The 19,233-nt window shown below is 44.0% G+C and overlaps 1 protein-coding gene across 11 annotated transcripts in view; it reads left to right on the top strand.

Moving 5' to 3' along the window:
• samd11 (sterile alpha motif domain containing 11) overlaps positions 1-19,233 on the top strand; it is a 309,440-nt gene that overhangs the window by 225,279 nt on the left and 64,928 nt on the right. For all 11 annotated transcript variants that reach the window (XM_043676145.1, XM_043676142.1, XM_043676146.1 and 8 more), the window contains one exon: positions 12,852-12,996. In XM_043676145.1, coding sequence (XP_043532080.1) covers positions 12,852-12,996 — 145 coding nt within the window. The remainder of the gene's footprint in view (positions 1-12,851; positions 12,997-19,233) is intronic.

Here is a 19,233-nt window from a genome sequence, read left to right as displayed (position 1 = left end):
TACTAGTTGCAACATTTAAAAGGCATCTGGATGGGTATATAAGTAGGAAGTGTTTGGAGAGGTATGGGCCAGGTGCTGGCAAGTGGGACTAGATTGGTTGGGATATCTGGTCAGCATGGACGGGTTGGACCAAAGAATCGTTTCCATGCTGTACATCTCTGTGAGTCTATGACTCTAAGTATGATGTATTTGCCTAGCGGGAGAAATAGTCCTTTAAGAAGTTCTAAGTCTGCCTTTGACCCCACCTCCACAGTCATTTAAAGATTTGTGTTTCATTTACAAAGCTGAGGTGAGGAAAGCTGGTAGCAACTTGTAATGAAGTATTGTCTAATGCTGCCATTGGTGTGAATCTTGGACCCCATCAACATCTAGGTCAAAGTGAGGTTGGACTACAACACAAACAGATGGTAATTTCAGTCAGCTGGGTCAGATGCCATAGTTCAATGCCATGTTTCACTCTTAGACTAATATGTAGGCTTTCTAAAGGACATTTCTGTTTCAAGAAAGAGAACTGGAACTAAGTTGTTGGAAGTAAGATTTTTATCATATCCTTGCCTTTTAAAATGAACGTACATAAAAGTTTGAGGATTCATGGAGAAGGATAATTTTTTTCATGGTATACGGATATCTATGTCAAGGCTTTATTTTGTTGCATGTCTATAATTGCCCTTGAACTGTGTGTCTTGCAGTTGAGAAGGCTTTTTAGACCATTTCAGAGGGCTTTTAAGGTCAAGTACATTGTATGGGTCTGGAGTCATGTTAGGCCACGCTAGGTAAGGTCGGTAGATTTCCTTTTCTAAAGAACATTAATGAACCAGCTGGTTTTTCACACCAATCCACAATCGTTGAGACTATCTTACTAATAGTCTTAAAATTGGATTCCATCACAGTCTGTAGTGGGATTGAACCTGTGCCCTTCAAATTAATTAAACATTAGTCAGTCAGCTTAGACCTCTGGATTACTAGTCCAGCATCATTACCCAGAAGCTGCCATATAGTCAATACTTCCACATGCCAGTGGAAAAGCTGTGCCTGGCAAAAGTGGGAATCATTGAAATTTATAATCCTGGGGCTCTGACTGTTGCTCTCTGTTGCCCATAGGATGAGCCTTTGAGACATAATTGAGCTTGCTTCATATTTATGTCGAATATGCTTGTATGAATGTCATTCAGGTTTAGAAGCTGGATGACAGGAGCTTAACAGGAACCACTTATTGCATATTGTTCATATTTCAGTAAGCAAGGACATAAAAATAATTGTACAGAAGTGAGGCTTTGTTTCATTATCTTAATGCAACATGTGGTGTGATACTGAGCTGAGATGTCTAGAGTTAGTTAAGATGGAGCAGACTAACGGTCGGAGCTTACGGTTGATATCCCATGGGAGATATTCCAATTGTGTAGGTATTCCAGTTGTAAAATATATACATAGAACGTCTCCGTCCCTAACTGCATTCAATTGCCTTTTCTGTCCTTTAGCATCCCTTCACTTTCCTGGTTTTAATATAAAACATGTTTGCCCTCCTCTTTTGATTGTTCAACATTAGCTGAGAAATTATTCAAGAGAGGAATGCATATTGACTGCTATCCTCTAACATTATGGAGTTCTATTTGGACTGTTTAAAAAAAAGTCCCACCATTATCCTGCTTTTCTATTCAACTGTATCTTGCTAGCAGCAGTCCTATAAGACGACAAGGTATAGGAGTAGAATTAGGCCAATCAGCCCATCAAATCTGCTCTGTTTTTCAATCACGACTAATATGTTTCTTAATCCCATTCTCCTGCCTTCTCCCTGTAACCTTTGATCCTTCTACTAACCAAGAACCTACCAACTCTGTCTTAAACACATTCAACTATTTGACCTCCATGGCCTTCTAGGCAGAGTTCCACAGAGTCACCACCCTCTGGCTGAAGAAATTCTTCCTCATCTCAGTTCGAAAGGGTTGCCCCTTCACTCTGAGGCCGTGCCCTTAGATCCGAGTCTGTCCTCCTAGTGGAAACATCTTCTCCATGCCTGCTCTATGCAGACCGCTCAGTATTCTGTAAATTTCAATCAGACCTCCCCCTCATTCTTCCATTGAGTACAGGCCCAGAGTCCTTCACTGTTCTTCATATGATAAGCACTTCATCCCCCAGGATCATTCTTGTAAACCTCTTCCGGACACCCTCCAATGCCAGCACATCCATCCTTAGATATGGGACCCAAAACTCTCACAATATTCCAAAGGCAGTTTGACTAGAGTCTTATACAGCCTCAGCAGTACATCCCTGCTCTTGTATTCTAACCTGCTTGAAATGAATGCTAACATTGCATTTGCCTTCCTAACTGCCAACTGAACCAGCATGGTAAAAACAAGGACTGTAGATGCTGGAAACCAGAATCAAGATTAGAGTGGTGCTGGAAAAGCACAGCAGGTCAGGCAGCATCCGAGGAGCAGGAAAATCGACGTTTCGGGCAAAAGCCCTTCATCACCAACTGAACCAGCATGTTAACCTTACGAAAATTCTGAACTAGGACTCCTATGTGCCTTTATGCTTCAGATTTCTGAAGTCTATCCCCATTTTAAAAATAGTCTACTCCTCTATTCTTCCTACTAAAGTGCATAACTTCACATTTTGCCACATTGTATTCCAACTGCCACTTCTTTGCCCTCTCTCCTAGCCCTCTCTCCTGTCCATGTCCTTCTACAGCCTCTCCACTTCCTTAACACTACCTGTTCCTCCACCTATCTTTGTGCCATCTGCAAACTTAGCCACAATGTCTTCAGTTCCTTTGTCCAGTTCAATAATGTATAACCTGAATAGTTATGGTCCCAACATGGACCCGTGCAGAACTCCACTCGTCACAGGTTGCCATTCTGAAAAAGGTACCTTTACCCCTACTGTGTGCCTTTTGCCAGTCAGACAAACCTCTGCCCATGCCAGTACCTTGCCCCAAACACCATGAGCCCTATTTGACTTTAGCAGCCTCCTGTGTGGTACCTTGAAAAGAGGTCTTCTGGAAGTCCAAATAGATCACATCCACTGACTCTCCTTTGTCTAACTTGCTCGATATCTCCTCAAAGAATTCTAACAGATTTATCCTGCCTCTGAATTAAAGAATTACAGGTTCCTGGGTCCTGCCTCAAGCATAAGATTCAGGCTGGATACTTGAGGTTGGGGGAGGAGATTGTTCTATGGAACAATGAGTGGTGTCCCTTCCTCTGAGTCAAGTTTAAGTCCTTCTCCAGGATTTGATGGCCAAAGAAGGTGCCTTTGTAACATGGCCAATGTTTTAATTAGCAATTTGTAAATCCTTCCAATATGCATTTGTGGATGTGGGTCAATATGTCATGCTCGTCATGCATTAGTGCCAGCTCGCAAACGATCGTCTGGTGAATTGTTTCAGGAAAAGAAAGTCTATCAATGAAAACAGATGTAAGCAGTTTGCCTTGTCTGCATCCACATGCCTCTGGATGTGTGAAGAGGAATACTGAGAGGCTGCTCCAGTACCAGATGTGGGCATCTTCCAGATAAGGCCCCCACTCTGCACTCTTTGGCAGGTCAGGCAGCATCCGAGGAGCAGGAAAATCGACGTTTTGGGCAAAAGCCCTTCATCAGGAATAGAGGCAGGAAGCCTCCAAGGTGGAGAGATAAAAAAGCTCTGGACACTGCCTTTTTGCTGTTAGTGAGAGTTTGGTGTGAAGAAATTACCTGCTGCATTTTCTATAGTACAAAAGTGACGTCTCTTCAAAAAGTATTTCATTGATTTTAGAATGCTTTATGATGTCCTGCGGTGGAAAATGGCATCCTATAAATGGGAGAATTTTTGTTTTCTTGCACAAGGTGTTCTTGCAAGAATGGAACTTTTCCTAATATGTTTTGTCTCCTGTTTTACAAAATTATGTTCCTTGTGATTTATTTTAGCCCCACCTCGCTAATGTTTGTTCTTGTCCGAGTGCAGCTTGGATTTAAGCATAGCGTATGTTTCAAACTTTGGCCAGTCACTGCGCTAGGTAATATGGTAGCACAGTGGTCGCTCTGTCCCTGGCTAAGTCAAACATGGAAAAATGTTTTAAAAACTAAACTGGGGCAAGGGGTGGGGGGAGAAATGAGATCATTTCAATAACTTATGTTCACCAGATGTGTTACAGTCTTTTCACATTAGCCAAGTTGGAGCATTAGGTATTGTGTCTTTAAAGGGGACGTGATTAGTGTCTTGTTTCCTCTGATTATTATCGATTGTTTCAACACACCCTATGCTGTCTGTATGTTCCCTATTAGTCACCAAGTGGAAAGTACATCTTTTTCCTTTGCTAGGCCTGAAACCCAGTATGCTTTTCCTTTAAAGACACGTGATCAGCAGCCCACACATGGTTCCTCTCTCTTCTCATATGTGTGTGTGATGTAAGCACTTATTCTTGAAGCACTTCCAAGCAGCATAGACAGAGTAAGTACACACAGACTTGGTACCATGGGAATTACAATCACCAGCTGACCAGCTTCTTGTGTACCACACCTTGGTGTTAAAGGGACCATATTTAAAATCAATATGTGTTGGATACATTCTGTGTAATGTTAAAATGTCTCTGAAGCCCTCTCCTGAATGTAAACCTACTGTTGTATATTTCCATTTAGCAATGTTAAGGACCTGCTTTTGCTCAGTGGCCATGATCAGTTAGTTGATTTTTGACCCTGTTAGTTTTAAAGTGCTGCCAATTGGGGTGCTCGCAACTGTTTCTTTTCCACGTTATACAGCGGCTCAGATTGTCGAAGGGTACATTGGGTGAAGTTGTTATCTCTGCGAATTGGTTTCTCTCTGTGACAAAAGTAGAAATTGCTGCAAAAGTTCAGCAGGTCTGGCAGCACCTGTGATGCTGAGTTTTTCCAGCAGTTTCTATTTTTGTTTCTGATTTTAGAGCATCCGCAGTTCTTTCGGTTTTTGGTTTCTCTCTGTATTTGGGCATTCCTGGGGATCACTATTAAGCTGGAGTTCTGCTTGTGTGCTTTTTTAAAAAAAATTTAAATAGTGGAATTCAAACTAGGTTTTCGACCCAAGTCAGGACCTGGCTGCTGAGGGGGAAGGTGTTGGTATGTCAGGGAGAGGTGTTTGTTTGGGGTGAGGAGGGGAGAGTTAACAGGTGAACTCAGACACCGCACTTTTTTAAATGGAAGGTGCAGGTAAGGCTGTAGATGTTGCCGTTTTAAGAATGTCATTGCCCTTTTAAGCGGCGGCGCTCTGAGACTGAAGGATAAAAGGGAAGAGGCACATAGTGTGTGGTGTGGGGTGGGGGAAATCTTTGTGGCTGGCCTTTTTTTTGTTGCGTGTGTACAGAGTTCAAACTGAACCTGTAGCTCTAGGCGGTCCAAGTGACTCATTCAGGTGACGCTTGTGGATTAACGGAGAGTTTATTTAACAGTCTGTTGGCAAGATACCAAGTGAGCGAAGTTTGAACAGAAGCAGACGGTGGGAGTGCAGAGTAACTAGATGCAAATGACACTCTGTCGATTTTGGCTTTTAGATTATCTAATTTTATTATCTACAAATGTAATCCACCCTGTTTTTTTTCCCCATCGAGCGGATGCTGTGGTGAAAAAAAAAGGCTTTTTCGACTGCAGCTGTTTCTCTCTGTCCTTCTCCCTGCAACCCCCCTCGGAGCAAGGAGAGAGAGTTGGTGTGTATTCTGAGCTCTCGCCCGGCCTTACTAAGCAATCCCCTTTTGCGTTAAATTAGCAACTTGATAAAAGCTGACGCAGGCAACCGATAAAGGAGGGGTAGGGAGGTGATGCAGAGCTTGAAACTGTCAGAAACTCTCCAGAGTATTCTCTATTCACACAACTGAAGGAGGGGTGTCATTGCAAGCACGGGCCGCTCGGAAACACTGGCCGGCTGCTGTACCCTAAATCGCAGGATAGAATCATAGGCTCATTGTGGAAAGTGGCCGTTCGGTCCATCGAGTCTGCACTGACCCTCCGAAGAGCATCCCACCTAGACCCAGCCTACCCCTGTAACCCTGCATCTCCTGTGGCTAATCCACCTAGCCTATATATCTCTATACACTACAGGCAATTTCCCATGATTATTCCACCTCGTCTGCATGTCCCTGGACCCTATGGGTATTTTCCCATGGCTAATCCACCTCGCCTGCATGTTTTTGAACTGTGGAAGGAAGCCAGAGCACCCGGAGGGGAGACATGCAGACACGGGGAGAACGCTTTCTGCTTAGAACTGGGATGCTGTGATATAAAGCAACCTACAGCGTGTGGCGCAAAGAAGCGGGGGAGGAAGCATCTTGGTGTCTGTAAGCTGCACTGATCTCCTTGACACAAAGGGCAAGCTTCTTTTAATGTGATGCACCAGATGTTCCTATTTACACCCTTCAACAGATTTGGTTTAAGGAATACAGAACTGGGATTTTGATGCTGTAAAGTCGGTGCTGGATGCATTCTGAATGTTGTGACAGAGTGAGCAGCTAATTACCCTGGCAGTAATCACACACCATGGCAGAGGATTAAATGGGTAGCCGAGCTGCTTTAGATGCCTTGGGGGAACGTGACTCACTCAAACAGCATAGCTGTTCCCAAAGCGCATGGCTTAGTTTGGGTGTTGCTGAGCGGCATTTTGTTTGGTCTGTTAATGCTCATTACGGGCTGGTGTGAAGCTCTGGTTAACCTGGGTGGGAAGTGGCTGGTCAAGTTGAGGAGTGGGTAAAGGTGATTGGGGAAGGAGCATCTGGTATTAGTCGCCAGTTCTTATTGGAATTAGACTACCACGTTATTAATGCATTTCCCAGTACATTTAAGCCTCAAACCTGACAAACATCACAGTGACAGTCACCTGGGTGACTCGATTTACTGAAAGTGCTGCCTCTGTTGACAATTCGTGTGTGCCACTAACACATCCCCTTTGGCATTGCTCTTTGTAACATGCGTCATGCTCCTTTGTCTGACTGAGGTTAGGCTACATCTCCTTTTAAGATCACACAACCTCGTAGTGTTCTGATCAGGCGCATCTTGAGGTCAGCCTGGTCCTTCTCCAGGTTGGTAGCAGCTGCAGGTTTGAAAATTCTTGGCCCCTGTCCAAGGTTTCAAAATGAAGCAGCCTGCAGGAAATGACTGGATTATATTTAAAATCCGTAAAATGAAAATGCATGACACTCTTGTGGTGTGGCACCCACTGTGTGATAGACACAAAACCCTCTGCATCTGTTCACACAAGCAGATAGGTAAGTTTTTATTACCACCCCCCCCCCCCCCTTCACTCAGTTGAATCACTGGCTCTAATGTTATGTGGACTTTACTGTTGGCATTATGTTAGGTTTTTTACGAATTGCAGACGCTGAACAGAGTGAAACAACTTGTTTTAATTTCACATCAAGTGGCAGACATTTGAAGAGAAAATGTATAGTTGCAAAAAATCATAGATTCCCTACAGTGTGAAAGCAGGCCACTCAGCCCACTGAGTCCACACAGATTCTCCAAAGAGCATCTTGCTGAGCCCCAACCTCCCTATCCTAGCCCTGTAATCCTGCATTCCTCATGGCTAACCCATCTAAGCCTGCACACTATGAGCAATTTAGCCTCATAACCTGCACATCTTTGGACCGTGGGAGGAAACTGGGACACCAGGAACAAACCCATATAGACATGGGGAGAATGTGCAAACTCCACCCAGACAGTCACCTGAGGCTGTGAAGCAGCAGTGCGAACCACTGAGCCATCCTGAAATTATTGTGACATTTTTGCTTTATTTTAGGTAATATATCTTGGTTAGCTCCGTTGGCTGGATGGAAGGCTTCTGATGTAGAGAGATGCCAACAGCTCAATCCCCACACCAGCTGAGGTTACCATAAAGGGCTCTCCTTCAACCTCTCCTCTCACATGAGATGTGGTGACCCTAAGGTTAAACCATCACCAGTCATGCCTCTCTCTCTGCACGGTGACCCCATGCTAAGTCAGGGTTCACCCAGCGTTTTGGGGGTCGTGTGTTAATTCCCTTCATTCAACACTGAATATGGGTTTACTGACTTTGTTAAAAGGATGAAGTTTACTCAAGCTTGGAGGAGTAAGTGACACACTGGTAATGTCACTGGGTTAGTAATCTAGAAGTAATGCTGTAAAGACATGAGTTCAAACCCAATTGTATTTAAATGCAATGAATAAATCTGGAATTAAAAGTTAGTTTCAGTAATGATGACTATGAAACCGTTACCAATTGTTAAAAAATCTGGTTAAGGAATCCCCTTAATAAAAGAAAGGATCAGGTCTATGTGTGGTTGCAGGCCTACAGCAATGTGGTTGACTCTTAGCTGCCCTTTGCAATGACCGAGCAAGCCACTCCGTTGTATCAAGCTGTAATGAAGTCTAAAAGGGATGAAACTGGGGACCAGAAATGGCAATGGCAATGGCCATCTCACTGTAACATCTGGGCAGTTGTGCCTTGATTGGAGCGTTGTCCCACAAACTGATCAAGTTGTGGGCAAATTGTATCTTCTGGACTGTGCCAGGTGTTACCAGCTTCCGTCCTGTGCCACTAGAGTTGGCAGCACAGTGGTACACAGGGAGGAGGGATTTGCTCTGAGTGTCCTCAACATTAACTCTGCATCTAATAAACACCAATCTGTCACCAAACCTGACCAATTAAATCTGATTACTATATTATTTACCTCTAGTCCACCATTCCCATAACAAGCTAGAGATTAAATCTGGTTCAGTGAAAAGTGCAGGATGATGTGCACCGTGAATATGAGGTCACGTCCTGGTGAAGCTACAACGCAGAATTACATGTTTGCCAAACAGCACAATAATGGACAGATCTAAATGATCCCACAATTAACGGATCAGATCTAAGCTCTATTGTCCTGCCACAACCAGTCATGAATTGTTTGGACAATTAAACAACTCACTGAAGGAGGAGGCTCCACAAACATCCCCACCCTCAACGAGGACAAAGCCAGCACACCGATACAAAAGACAAAGTTGAAGCATTTGCATCCATCTTAACCCAGATGTTGGGTGGATGATCCCTCTCAGCTCTGTCGTGAGGTCCCCAGCGTCACAGATGGCAGTTTTCAGCCAGTTCTATTCATGGTGGAATGGTTCAAAGCACTGGATATCATGGGGGCTGTGTGTCCTGAGCAATAGCCTCAATCCAGCAAGGAGTTTGATACCACTATCCAAGTAATCGGTTTGATTGGTATTCTGTCTGACACTTTGGACATTCATGCCCTTTCTCCTCTGGCAATGTACAGTATGACCCATAATCATAGAGTCATAGAATCTCTATTGTGTGCAAGCAGGCCATTCAGCCCATCAAGTCTACACCGACCGTCCGAAGAGCATCCCACCCTGTAATCCTGCATTTCCCATGTCTAATCCACATAGCCAGCACATCCCTGGATACTGTGGATAATTTAGCATGGTCAATCCACCTAACCTGCACATCTTTGGACTGTGGGAGGAGAACGGAGTACCCGGAAGAAACCCACACAGACAAAGGGAGAATGTGCAAACTCTATACAGACAGCTGAACCTGGGTCCCTGGGTGTACCTTCTATAAGACGTATCGCAGCAAGAATCCCATAATAGCACTTTCCAAACCTATGTGCTCCACGAGGGGACAGGGCAGCAGATGCCTGGGAACACCACCATTTGCACGTGCCCCTGCAAACCTCCCCCCTTCCAGACTGTGGACTACATCATCATTCTAACATTGTTGCAAAAGTCAAAATCCTGGAGCTCCCTAAAAGCCCTGTGTCCCTACACCATGTGGACTGCAACACTTTAAGAAAGCTGCTAACACCATCATCTTGAGGGTATTTAGAGAAAGGCATTGAATACTGACCTTGCCAAGTGCACTCACCTCCCATGAAAGAATTTTTAAGAATCTTAACTGTCACACATTGGAAGGACATTATCCTGACTCCTGTGTAAAATCAGGTATTGCCTTTTATAACTTCGGTATTTCAAAACAGCTGTTCCCTTTGCCCGCTGGGAAAACTAAATTTGTTTTCCAGCAAGACCCTCATGATACCGTGATAAATCTTACCCTGGGACACTGGGGGCGACTGGAACATCCTCCCGTCTTCCCCCCCCCCCTGCCAACGCTCCCACTGCCCAAATCCCCAGAGATCATCTCATGCAGAAGAACCGAGATGCTGGACTGAAAAGGTTTCTGAGTTTCACATCTTCATGCAATTGATATCATTCCTGATCCCTGCTGCTCATCCTGCTGCCAAGTCCCATTTCCCTAGCATCACCGTGCTCATTGGCTTCCAGTGAAGCTGTACTTTAGCTTAGAAATTCTCATCCCTGTGTTCAGAACACTCCACGGCCTTGCCTTCAGGCCTGTCTGCATCTCTTCAGTCCCATAGTCTTCTGGGAAATTTGCACAGATTTAATTCTGGCCTTTTAGGTGTCCCCCACTTTATCTGTTCCACGTGTGGTAACCATGCCTTTAGTTGTGCTAGATCTAAGCCCTGGAATCACCCCTCTACCTCATTCTCCTTTGCTGAAACCCAGGTCTGAGGGGGGATAATTCAGAGAAGAATAAAGTTTTAGATTTGCCAACTTGTGAAAGTATGGGTTAACAGCAGGAGATGAGCAAAGAGATTAAACTGAATTCTCCCAGCTTTAACAGTTTAACAATGTTATTTTCCCAGAGCATTCACTGGTTCTGAAATTGATTGCGTTCAGTTGGCTTTCGATAGTATAATCTTTAATTCATCGTGTTCCAGCTCTCTCATTCTTCAGATGTTGGCCTCATTAACACCAGTAAAAGCTCATTTTACCCAGTGTCGTAACCAAGACTCACTGTTCGAATGGAAATGACAGGAATGAAATTGATGGAGTGGAAACATCAGTAAACTCTTTTTAATTGGCCCATTTTCACATGACAAATACCAGGGAGCATAGGTTTAAGGTGACAGGAGGAAAATTTAAAGGACTTGTACGAGGCAGGTTTTTTTAAATGCAGAGGGTGGTAGGTGCATGGAACCTGCTGTTAGGGGGAGGTGGTGGAAGCTGAAACAGTTGTACTGTATATGAGGTATTTAGACAGACACATGAACAGGTAGGGAATAGAGAGATAGGGACCATGTGCAGATGGGATTAGTTGGCACAGACATGGTGGGTCTGTTCCTGTGCTGTACTCTATGTTTTAACAAACTCCTTACAACCCACTTTTGATCCCTGGCCTAAGATGTCCTTCTGTACCCTGGTGTTATATTCTGAACTAAAACACTCCCATGAAGTGCTTTGAGATTTGTTACTCCAGTAAACATGTTAAGTAAATACAAATGATTGTTGTCTCAGTCTTAGATTATGCAGCGCTCATGATAGGACTTATGTCAGCTTCCAGTTCAAAATAACCCATGGGCACTGCCTCTTTGAGGGAAGAAAGGCATGGTGGCTCAGTGGTTAACACAGTTGCCTCACAGCGTAGGTACCCAGGTTTGACTCCAGCCTCGGGCGACTGGGTGGAGTTTGCACCTTCTCCTGTGTCTTGTAGGTTTCCTTTGGATGCTGTGGTTTCCTTCCACAGGCCAAAGGTGTGCAGGTTAGGTGGATTAGCCAGGTGCAAATACCCACAGTGTCCAGGGATGTGCTGGCTAGGTGGATGAGCCATGGGAAATGCAGGCTTACAGGGTGGGATGGTCTTCAGAGGGTCGGTGTGGGAAATGCAGGGTTAAAGGGATAACGGGTGGGGGGTCTGGGTGGACTGCTCTTTTGGAAGGTTACTGGAGCAGCTGGTAATGGTAATGTTATTAGATTAGCAATTCAAAGCCCCAAGCTACTGTTCTGGGATGTGGGTTTGTATTACATGATGGCTGATGGTAAAATCCGAATTCAACAAAAATTCAGGAATAAAAACTAAAGCTAGTTTAATGGTGACAACATAACCACTAACGATTGTTATAAAAATCCAACTGATTCATCAATTTCCTTTAGGGAAGGAAACTGCCATCTTTACCTGGTCTGGCCTACATGTGACTCCCGACCCACAGCAATGTGGTTGGCTGTTAACTGCCCTCTGGGCAATTAGGGATGGGCAATAAATGCTGTCTTAGCCAGTGATACCCACATCCAGTGAATGAATAAAAAATGTTAATAACATCAATCCTAACTGTTAGCAACCATCATGACAATCCATCCATGCCACAACAACAACTGGCATTTCTGTAGTGCCTTTAATTAGTAAGACATCCTGCAGAAATACTACCAAGCAAACTCTGATCCTGACAGAATTCTAGATCAGACAGCACAGGGAGCTGAAGGTGAGACCACTGGACTTGGAGCATTTAAAATCAGGGATGTGCAAAACCCAGAATTAGAGGGGCGTGGAGATCTTGGGGGGTTGAGCTGCAATAATCAGCCAATTCCACCAGGTTGTCACATCCCTGAACACTCTGGGCAATTTCCCATGGCCGGTTCACCTAACCTGCACATCTTTGGATTGTGGGAGGTCAATTAGGACGGTCCAGAGTATCTTTGTAGAGACCCCTTTAGTAATAGCCTGCATTCCATGTTAGTCAAATAATGACATAACACTTTGAGTGAGGCTCTGTTATCACTCTGCCCACTTCTGCAGATGGAATATATTGACTGTAGATTGCCGCGCTGGGGTGGGGGAAATGTAAAGCTGGGATCACAGAAATCCAAAAAGCTAATGTTACTGGGAAGAGCTGAGACCTTGGTAATCATAAATGCAAGTGTTTCAGACTGAAAACAAACACTGTGTGCTTTTCAGTGTGCGATGGCTTCTGGCAGTGTATTTATGGTGCTGGTGAAGGGCTGAAGTATTCATATATCTTCGCTGCTGAGGCGGGGAAATGCCAAATAAAAGGAAAATGAATGTTTTTGCCTCCTCGCAGACCTCCTGAGGGCCCGTCAAGAAGCAGTCGTTGCAGTTCGGAACTCCAGTACCATGGAGTCTCACATTCCATCTTCGAGTAATTCATCGAGTCAGAGGAGGAAGCAGGGACTCCCCCAACACAGGGACGCACACTTTAACGAGAGGTCAGTGTCCATTCTGTCATCACCTTGTTGCAACAGGCTCCGTTCTGTGAATACAGAGGTATCCATTGCCTGATTTAGTCATTTGGAACTGTTTGTGTTAAGGAGAAATCCGCATTACTCTACTCTCTGTGAGAGGTAGTGGCAGCATTTGAAAATGTGGCAATTTGTTTGTTTTTTGTTTCCAGTCTTTCTGAAACAGTTGTTCTAACTATAGTTGTGAACCTATGCCAATCCCCGCACCCCCACCTCTCAAATTGGACATGGTTCAGAAAACATTTGCCAGGATGGTGCCAGGAATGGGTTTGAGTTATGGAAATTGGCTGGGACCTCTTTCACTAGAGAGGAGGAGGTTGACCTTTATAGAGGTTTATAAAATCATCAGGGGCATGGTTAAGGTGAATAGCAAGGGTCTTTTCTCTAAGGTGAGTGGAGTTTGAAACTACAGGGCATATTTTTAAGGTGAGAGGAGAAAGTTTTAGAAAGGAAATGAGGGGCAGCCTTTTCACATAGACTGGTTCGTGTGTGGAATGAACTTGCAGAGAAATGGTGGATGCAGTTACAATCACAATGTTTAATAGACATTTAGATAAGAACATGAATAGGAAAGCTTTAGAAGGATATGGGCCAAATGCAGGCAAGTGGGACGAGTTTAATTTGGGAACTTGGTCGGTGTGGACTAGTTGGACTGAAGGGTCTGTGTCAGTGCTGAATGACTCCATGACCCTCCCGTGTCTACATTTACTTTCTTGTTCCATTTAACTGCATTTGTCATGGATTGTTGTCTGACGCACTACCATGAGTTTTAACAGGTTGCGCACTAAATATTGGTTTTATCACACTGAGAGTCAGAGTCCTAGAGATGTAAAGCACGGAAACAGACCCTTCAGTCCAACTCGTCCAGATATACCACGACAATCTAGTCCCACCTGCCAGCACCTGGCCCATATCCCTCTATAGTTGAAACTTTATTGCTGGAACAGCACAGCAGGTCAGGCAGCATCCAGGGAACAGGAGATTCGACGTTTCGGGCACAGGCCCTTCTTCAGGAATCCTGAAGAAGGGCCTGTGCCCGAAACGTCGAATCTCCTGTTCCCTGGATGCTGCCTGACCTGCTGTGCTGTTCCAGCAATAAAGTTTCAACTTTGATCTCCAGCATCTGCAGACCTCACTTTCTCCTCCCATATCCCTCTATACCCTCCCTATTCGTATTCCCATCCAGATGCCTTTTAAATGTTGCAATTGGTACCAGCCTCCACCACTTCCTCTGGCAGTTCATTCCATACACGCACCACCCTCTGCGTGAAAAGGTCTTTTGCTGCTGCTCGGATGCTGCGTGAACTGATGTGCTCTTCCAGCACCACTAATCCAAAATCTGGTTTCCAGTATCTGCAGTCATTGTTTTTACCTCTTTTAGATCTTTGCCCTCTCACACTACTTGACTGATATTTACATTCAGAAATCATTGAAACATTCAATGGGGTTTTGGAAGTGGAAGTTTTTGGCACCTTTAGGAGTGAGAGGTTAAGAGAATTGATACTAACCTGGCATCAAAGATTCATGGAGCAAGAATGCAATGAGAGCAGTTAGCAATTACTCAGCACCTTTCCTCTGACAAAATGTCCACGGATCCATCATAGGTGATGAAATGGACATACGATTTGACATGAAGTCGAAGGAGGAGGCTGGAAGACCAGTCATTGAAAGCTTAAGGTAGAGACATGGGTTTGAGAGACGGTGAGGTTTAGCAAGGGGATGCCAGAGTTTTATGGGCCTCAGACAGCTGAAAGCTGACAGACGGAAGTAAATGACTTGTGAATAAAAGAACCAAAAGGGAACAGTATTTTGTTTCCTCAAATTTACAGCAGAACTTTGAGTTGCTACCCTTAGAGATGAAAAGCAGAATGAACCCCCTGCAGTCTGGTACAGTAAAGTCCTTCTGTTAACTTCAATAAGGCTATAACCCAGTAAGAACAGTTTATTCAGACTTTTTTTTTCTCTCTATTTTGATTATTTGTTTTATTTTTCTTGCTTTGCAGTGTGATCCTGGGTAAGCATACCCATCTCAGCCTAATGCTCACAATATACTGTGCACCCGATAGTGATTTTTAAAAAAATGTTTTTATTTTGCTGCTCTCCTGTTTCCACATAAAGCTTGGAGAGTTAGGGATATTCATGTGAAGTGGTTTTTGATCCTGGTTCATTGCTGTAGCTTGGAGGCTCTCGGCATTTAAACTGTGTAACTGTGTGTAAAAAGTAATTTGATTTCTACGTAGCTGGGGAGTAAGTTGAGGTTGGTGTGACCACAGACTGGGGAGGCAGCATATGCTTGTCTTAGCTGGCTACAATCTGGAGTGGAACTCTTTCTTTTCCTGGGAATGTCTACCCTTTTAAGTGCTGAGTATCTACTCTGCTACTTTCCCCGAGTTTAGTTTTAACTGGCCGTGTTGGAGCGATTCTCTTAGCGTTTTGGCTGAACAAACTATCCGTTGGGTGCCCTCTTTGGATGCTGTTGACTGTCACACAACACTTCACACACAGCAATCTGGTTTTGTTTACAAATGGAATGGCCAATTTGCCCACACCAAGATTCCTTAACCAGCTGTTGGAATGAATGAGCCATTCCCGCTGATTGTTGAGGGAAGAATGTTCACTGGAATTGGGGCCGTGGTTTAAGCATAAAGGCATTCCCATTTAAGATGGAGATAGGCAGGGATCTTTTCTCCAGAGGTTTGGGAGTCTTTGGTAGAGGCAGATAGATTCCTGACTCATGAGGGAGTCAGAGGTTGTCAGTATTGAGTGTGGAATAGAGACTATATAGTGCAAGCTTGAGGGACTGAATGGCATGCTCATGCTCCTTTTGATTTATTAATATGGGACTCCTTGCTCTTTGTATATCCACCAGTGTAATAGGCAGAGGGGGCCTCAGTATTAAGCATCTTTACTCTCAGATGTCTCCTCTGATGCCAAAAGTCCCTTTAGAAATAAGACGGTAAGAAATAGGAACAGGAATAGGCCATTTGGCCCCTCAAGTCTTCTCTGCTGTTCAATAGGATCATGATTGATCTGACATTTCTTGCCATTGGTATGTCAGACATCAGAGTCTTGAATAGATCTTTTTTAAAATTTTGGTTTTGTTTTGGGTTGAAATTCTTAACATAAGAGAAGGAAAACACATGATCGGGAAAGGGTCTTTCAGCCTTTCAAGATCCATTGTTCAGCCAGATCACAGCTAATCTGTGACTTCACTCCACGTACCCGCCATGCCTAAACCAACCAAAATCTATTGATCATCTCTTTCAAATTTTCGAGTGAGCCTCAGCAACAAGTTCTGGGTTTCCGCTGGGTATGACCATGAAGGCTATAAGGGCTGGGGAATATCAGGACAGTGCCAGGGAAGGTACAGGGTGGTTTGACCCACGGTGGCTCAGCGGTTAGCACTGCTGCCTCACAGTGCCAGGGACCCGGGTTCGATTCCAGCTTTGGGCGACTGTCTGAGTGGAGTTTGTGCATTCTCCCCGTGTCTGCATGGGTTTGCTCTGGGTGCTCTGGTTTCCTCCCACAACCCAAAGGATGTGCAGGTTAGGTGAATTAGCCAAGCTAAATTGCCCCTAGTGTTCAGGGATGTGTAGGTTAGGTGCATTAGTCAGGGGTAAATGTAGGGGAATGGGTCTGGGTGGGTTACTCTTCGGAAGCTCAGTTGAGTGAACTTATTGGGCCTCATGGCCTGTTTCCACACTGTAGGGATGTTATGATTCCGTTCCGCTAAGACACAGTGGTACAAGAGTTTGTGTAGCAGTGGCAACAAAATGCTAAGTCCACTTTTAAAGTATGAGTTTGCACAATGATGTCTTCTTACTGTGTCACTGTACATACACACACAGCCACGGGGGATTTGAAGAAAATATAAGCACTACTGCTGGACCCTCTCTGGGTGCAGTGGTAGTGTGCGTCAATTTAAAAAAAAAAGACTCTCAGAAATTCTCACAACTGTAGGGACCGGATCTGAGCTGGCTGGTCAGAGTCGATGTACTGTGCATGTGTAAATAAAGGGAGACTCGCTGATGGGATACCGACCTCCTCCATGGACTTATTTTAGTCGTGACAAGAGAAAACAAGTATGCTCTTAAAAAAAGGGGAAAAGAATTTGAAGGATTGGGTTTATGATTTTGTTAACACAAATTCTTCTTGTCTTAGCCAAATGTGGCCTGTGTTCCAACCCGATTAAATCACTCCTTCCCAGCCTGCTGTGACTTTTTCTGTGTTATTTACCAGTTGTGCAAGTGGCTTTCTCAAATGCATCTGCAGAAAGGCTCACGATGAGGGGAAAAAGTGAAAGAAATCTTTGAAAGTGACCCGGTGACAATGGGGCCATTTATTTTACTGACTTGAGGCAACAGAAGGGATAAGACCATGGGAACTGGAGTAGGCCATTCAGCCCCTCTGGCTTGCTGTGCCATTCAATAGGATCATGGCTGATCCGACATTCCTCACGTCCGTGTTCCTGCATTTTCCCCATAACCCTTAATTCCTCTCCTGATCAAGAGTCTATGTATCTCAGCCTCCTAATATTGTTGATTATAAGATTATACTGATAACCCCAGAATTTTCACAATCCGGGGGTGTCCGAGATCGGAAATATCAGACTCAGGCTGAGAATCAACAGCAGAAAACCAAACTTCAAATGAGTCAATTGTGAGTGGCATGGTGTTGTATTCCAAAAAAAATGTTGACTCAGTCCAACACTGTGTGGACTGCCTTCAAGAAGCAGCTTACTCCACACAATGTGGACAACGTGAGGTGAAGTGTGATGAATTATAGCTTTCCTTGTGTGTTGTGGTGTTTAAAAGCTGTCAGGAATAGGTATGTAATAAAATAGATGAATGGCTCCCACTAAACAAATGTGAAAGCAGAGACTATCAAATTAACCACTAAATGCAATACCTTTCCATCAGATTACAGAATGAAATCGGATTAAAGATTTACAACTATGATGCAGATTTAATAAATCAAATACTTTGGATGTGTATGGAGCTTTTATTATTGATTTTATTTTCTGCTTATTCCAAACGAAGTTACTTTGGTTTTAGCCTCATTTATTATCTGTGCTTTTGAAATCATTTCTTCATATCTATCGCATGTTTTTAAAACAAAACACATTGACTAACAAATATTAATATGTGGTTTGATTTTGAAGAGCAAAATCTCAGGTGCTGGGGTTTTGGAGGGAGGCAGTTTCCACTTAGAGTCATAGAGATGTACAGCATGGAAACAGACCCTTCAGTCCAACCCGTCCAGATATCCCAACCCAATCTAGTCCCACCTGCCAGCACCCAGCCCAGCACCAAACCCTTCCTGTTCATATACCCATCCAAATGCCTCTTGAGGGGGAGCGTAAGACTGTAAAGGGCAGGATTATTTTACAAGAGAGAATTGTAGAACACAGCACGGAAGGAGGCCATTCAGCCCATTGAGGTCACACGGAGCCTCCAAAGTTTATCCTATCCAGACCCAGTCCCCTTTTATATCTCATAACCCCACATTTACCATGGCTAATCCACCTAGCTGGGTACAAAGACAGAACGTGTGCAGAAAGTCATGATTTGTGACACTACAGTTAGCTAATTAAAGCTTTCTAAGAGATTTATTAGTTTTATTTTCAGAAAAGACCTCTTGTTCATTTATCAGCACATAACTGATTTTTGTCATTGACGCTCCTGAATAGGTTAACATCGCTACGTTTCCCATAGCATTATAAATCCACACTTTCATGATTGCATTTTTTTTCAAGAGAAATCTTTGACAGGCCAAAAGCCAGATTGGGAGGGTCTATATAGCAATCAGATACTCCCTTAAAATTCCATGTGTGTGTCCTGGGGAGTGCACCATAGGGAACAGTCTGAGTTGCAAACAGTGGTGTGCATTCTGTGTTTTGCTTTTTCAAAAAAAAAGGAATAATTGCCCACAAAGGAATTCCTGGTATTAGTTACAGCAGCAATACAACCCTCAGCATTACAGGAACAATACATCAGCAACATCGACCCAGTCAAGCCTGGTCCTCAACTGGTTATAACCGTTCCTGGACTTAAATCGCTTGTCAGGGTCTGAACATTAATGGTTACATTTGTTTTTTGTTATTTAAGACAGTCTTGCCTATTGAACAATATTGGTTAATGTGTATAACACGGGAGATGGTTCTGTTCTGCCTCTCCTCCAACAGCGTGTTTAACTTTGAATAGA

The sequence above is a fragment of the Chiloscyllium plagiosum genome, chromosome 34, assembly GCF_004010195.1.
Source record: "Chiloscyllium plagiosum isolate BGI_BamShark_2017 chromosome 34, ASM401019v2, whole genome shotgun sequence".
Lineage (NCBI taxonomy): Eukaryota > Metazoa > Chordata > Chondrichthyes > Orectolobiformes > Hemiscylliidae > Chiloscyllium > Chiloscyllium plagiosum.
This window is presented reverse-complemented; position numbering and strand designations above follow the sequence as displayed.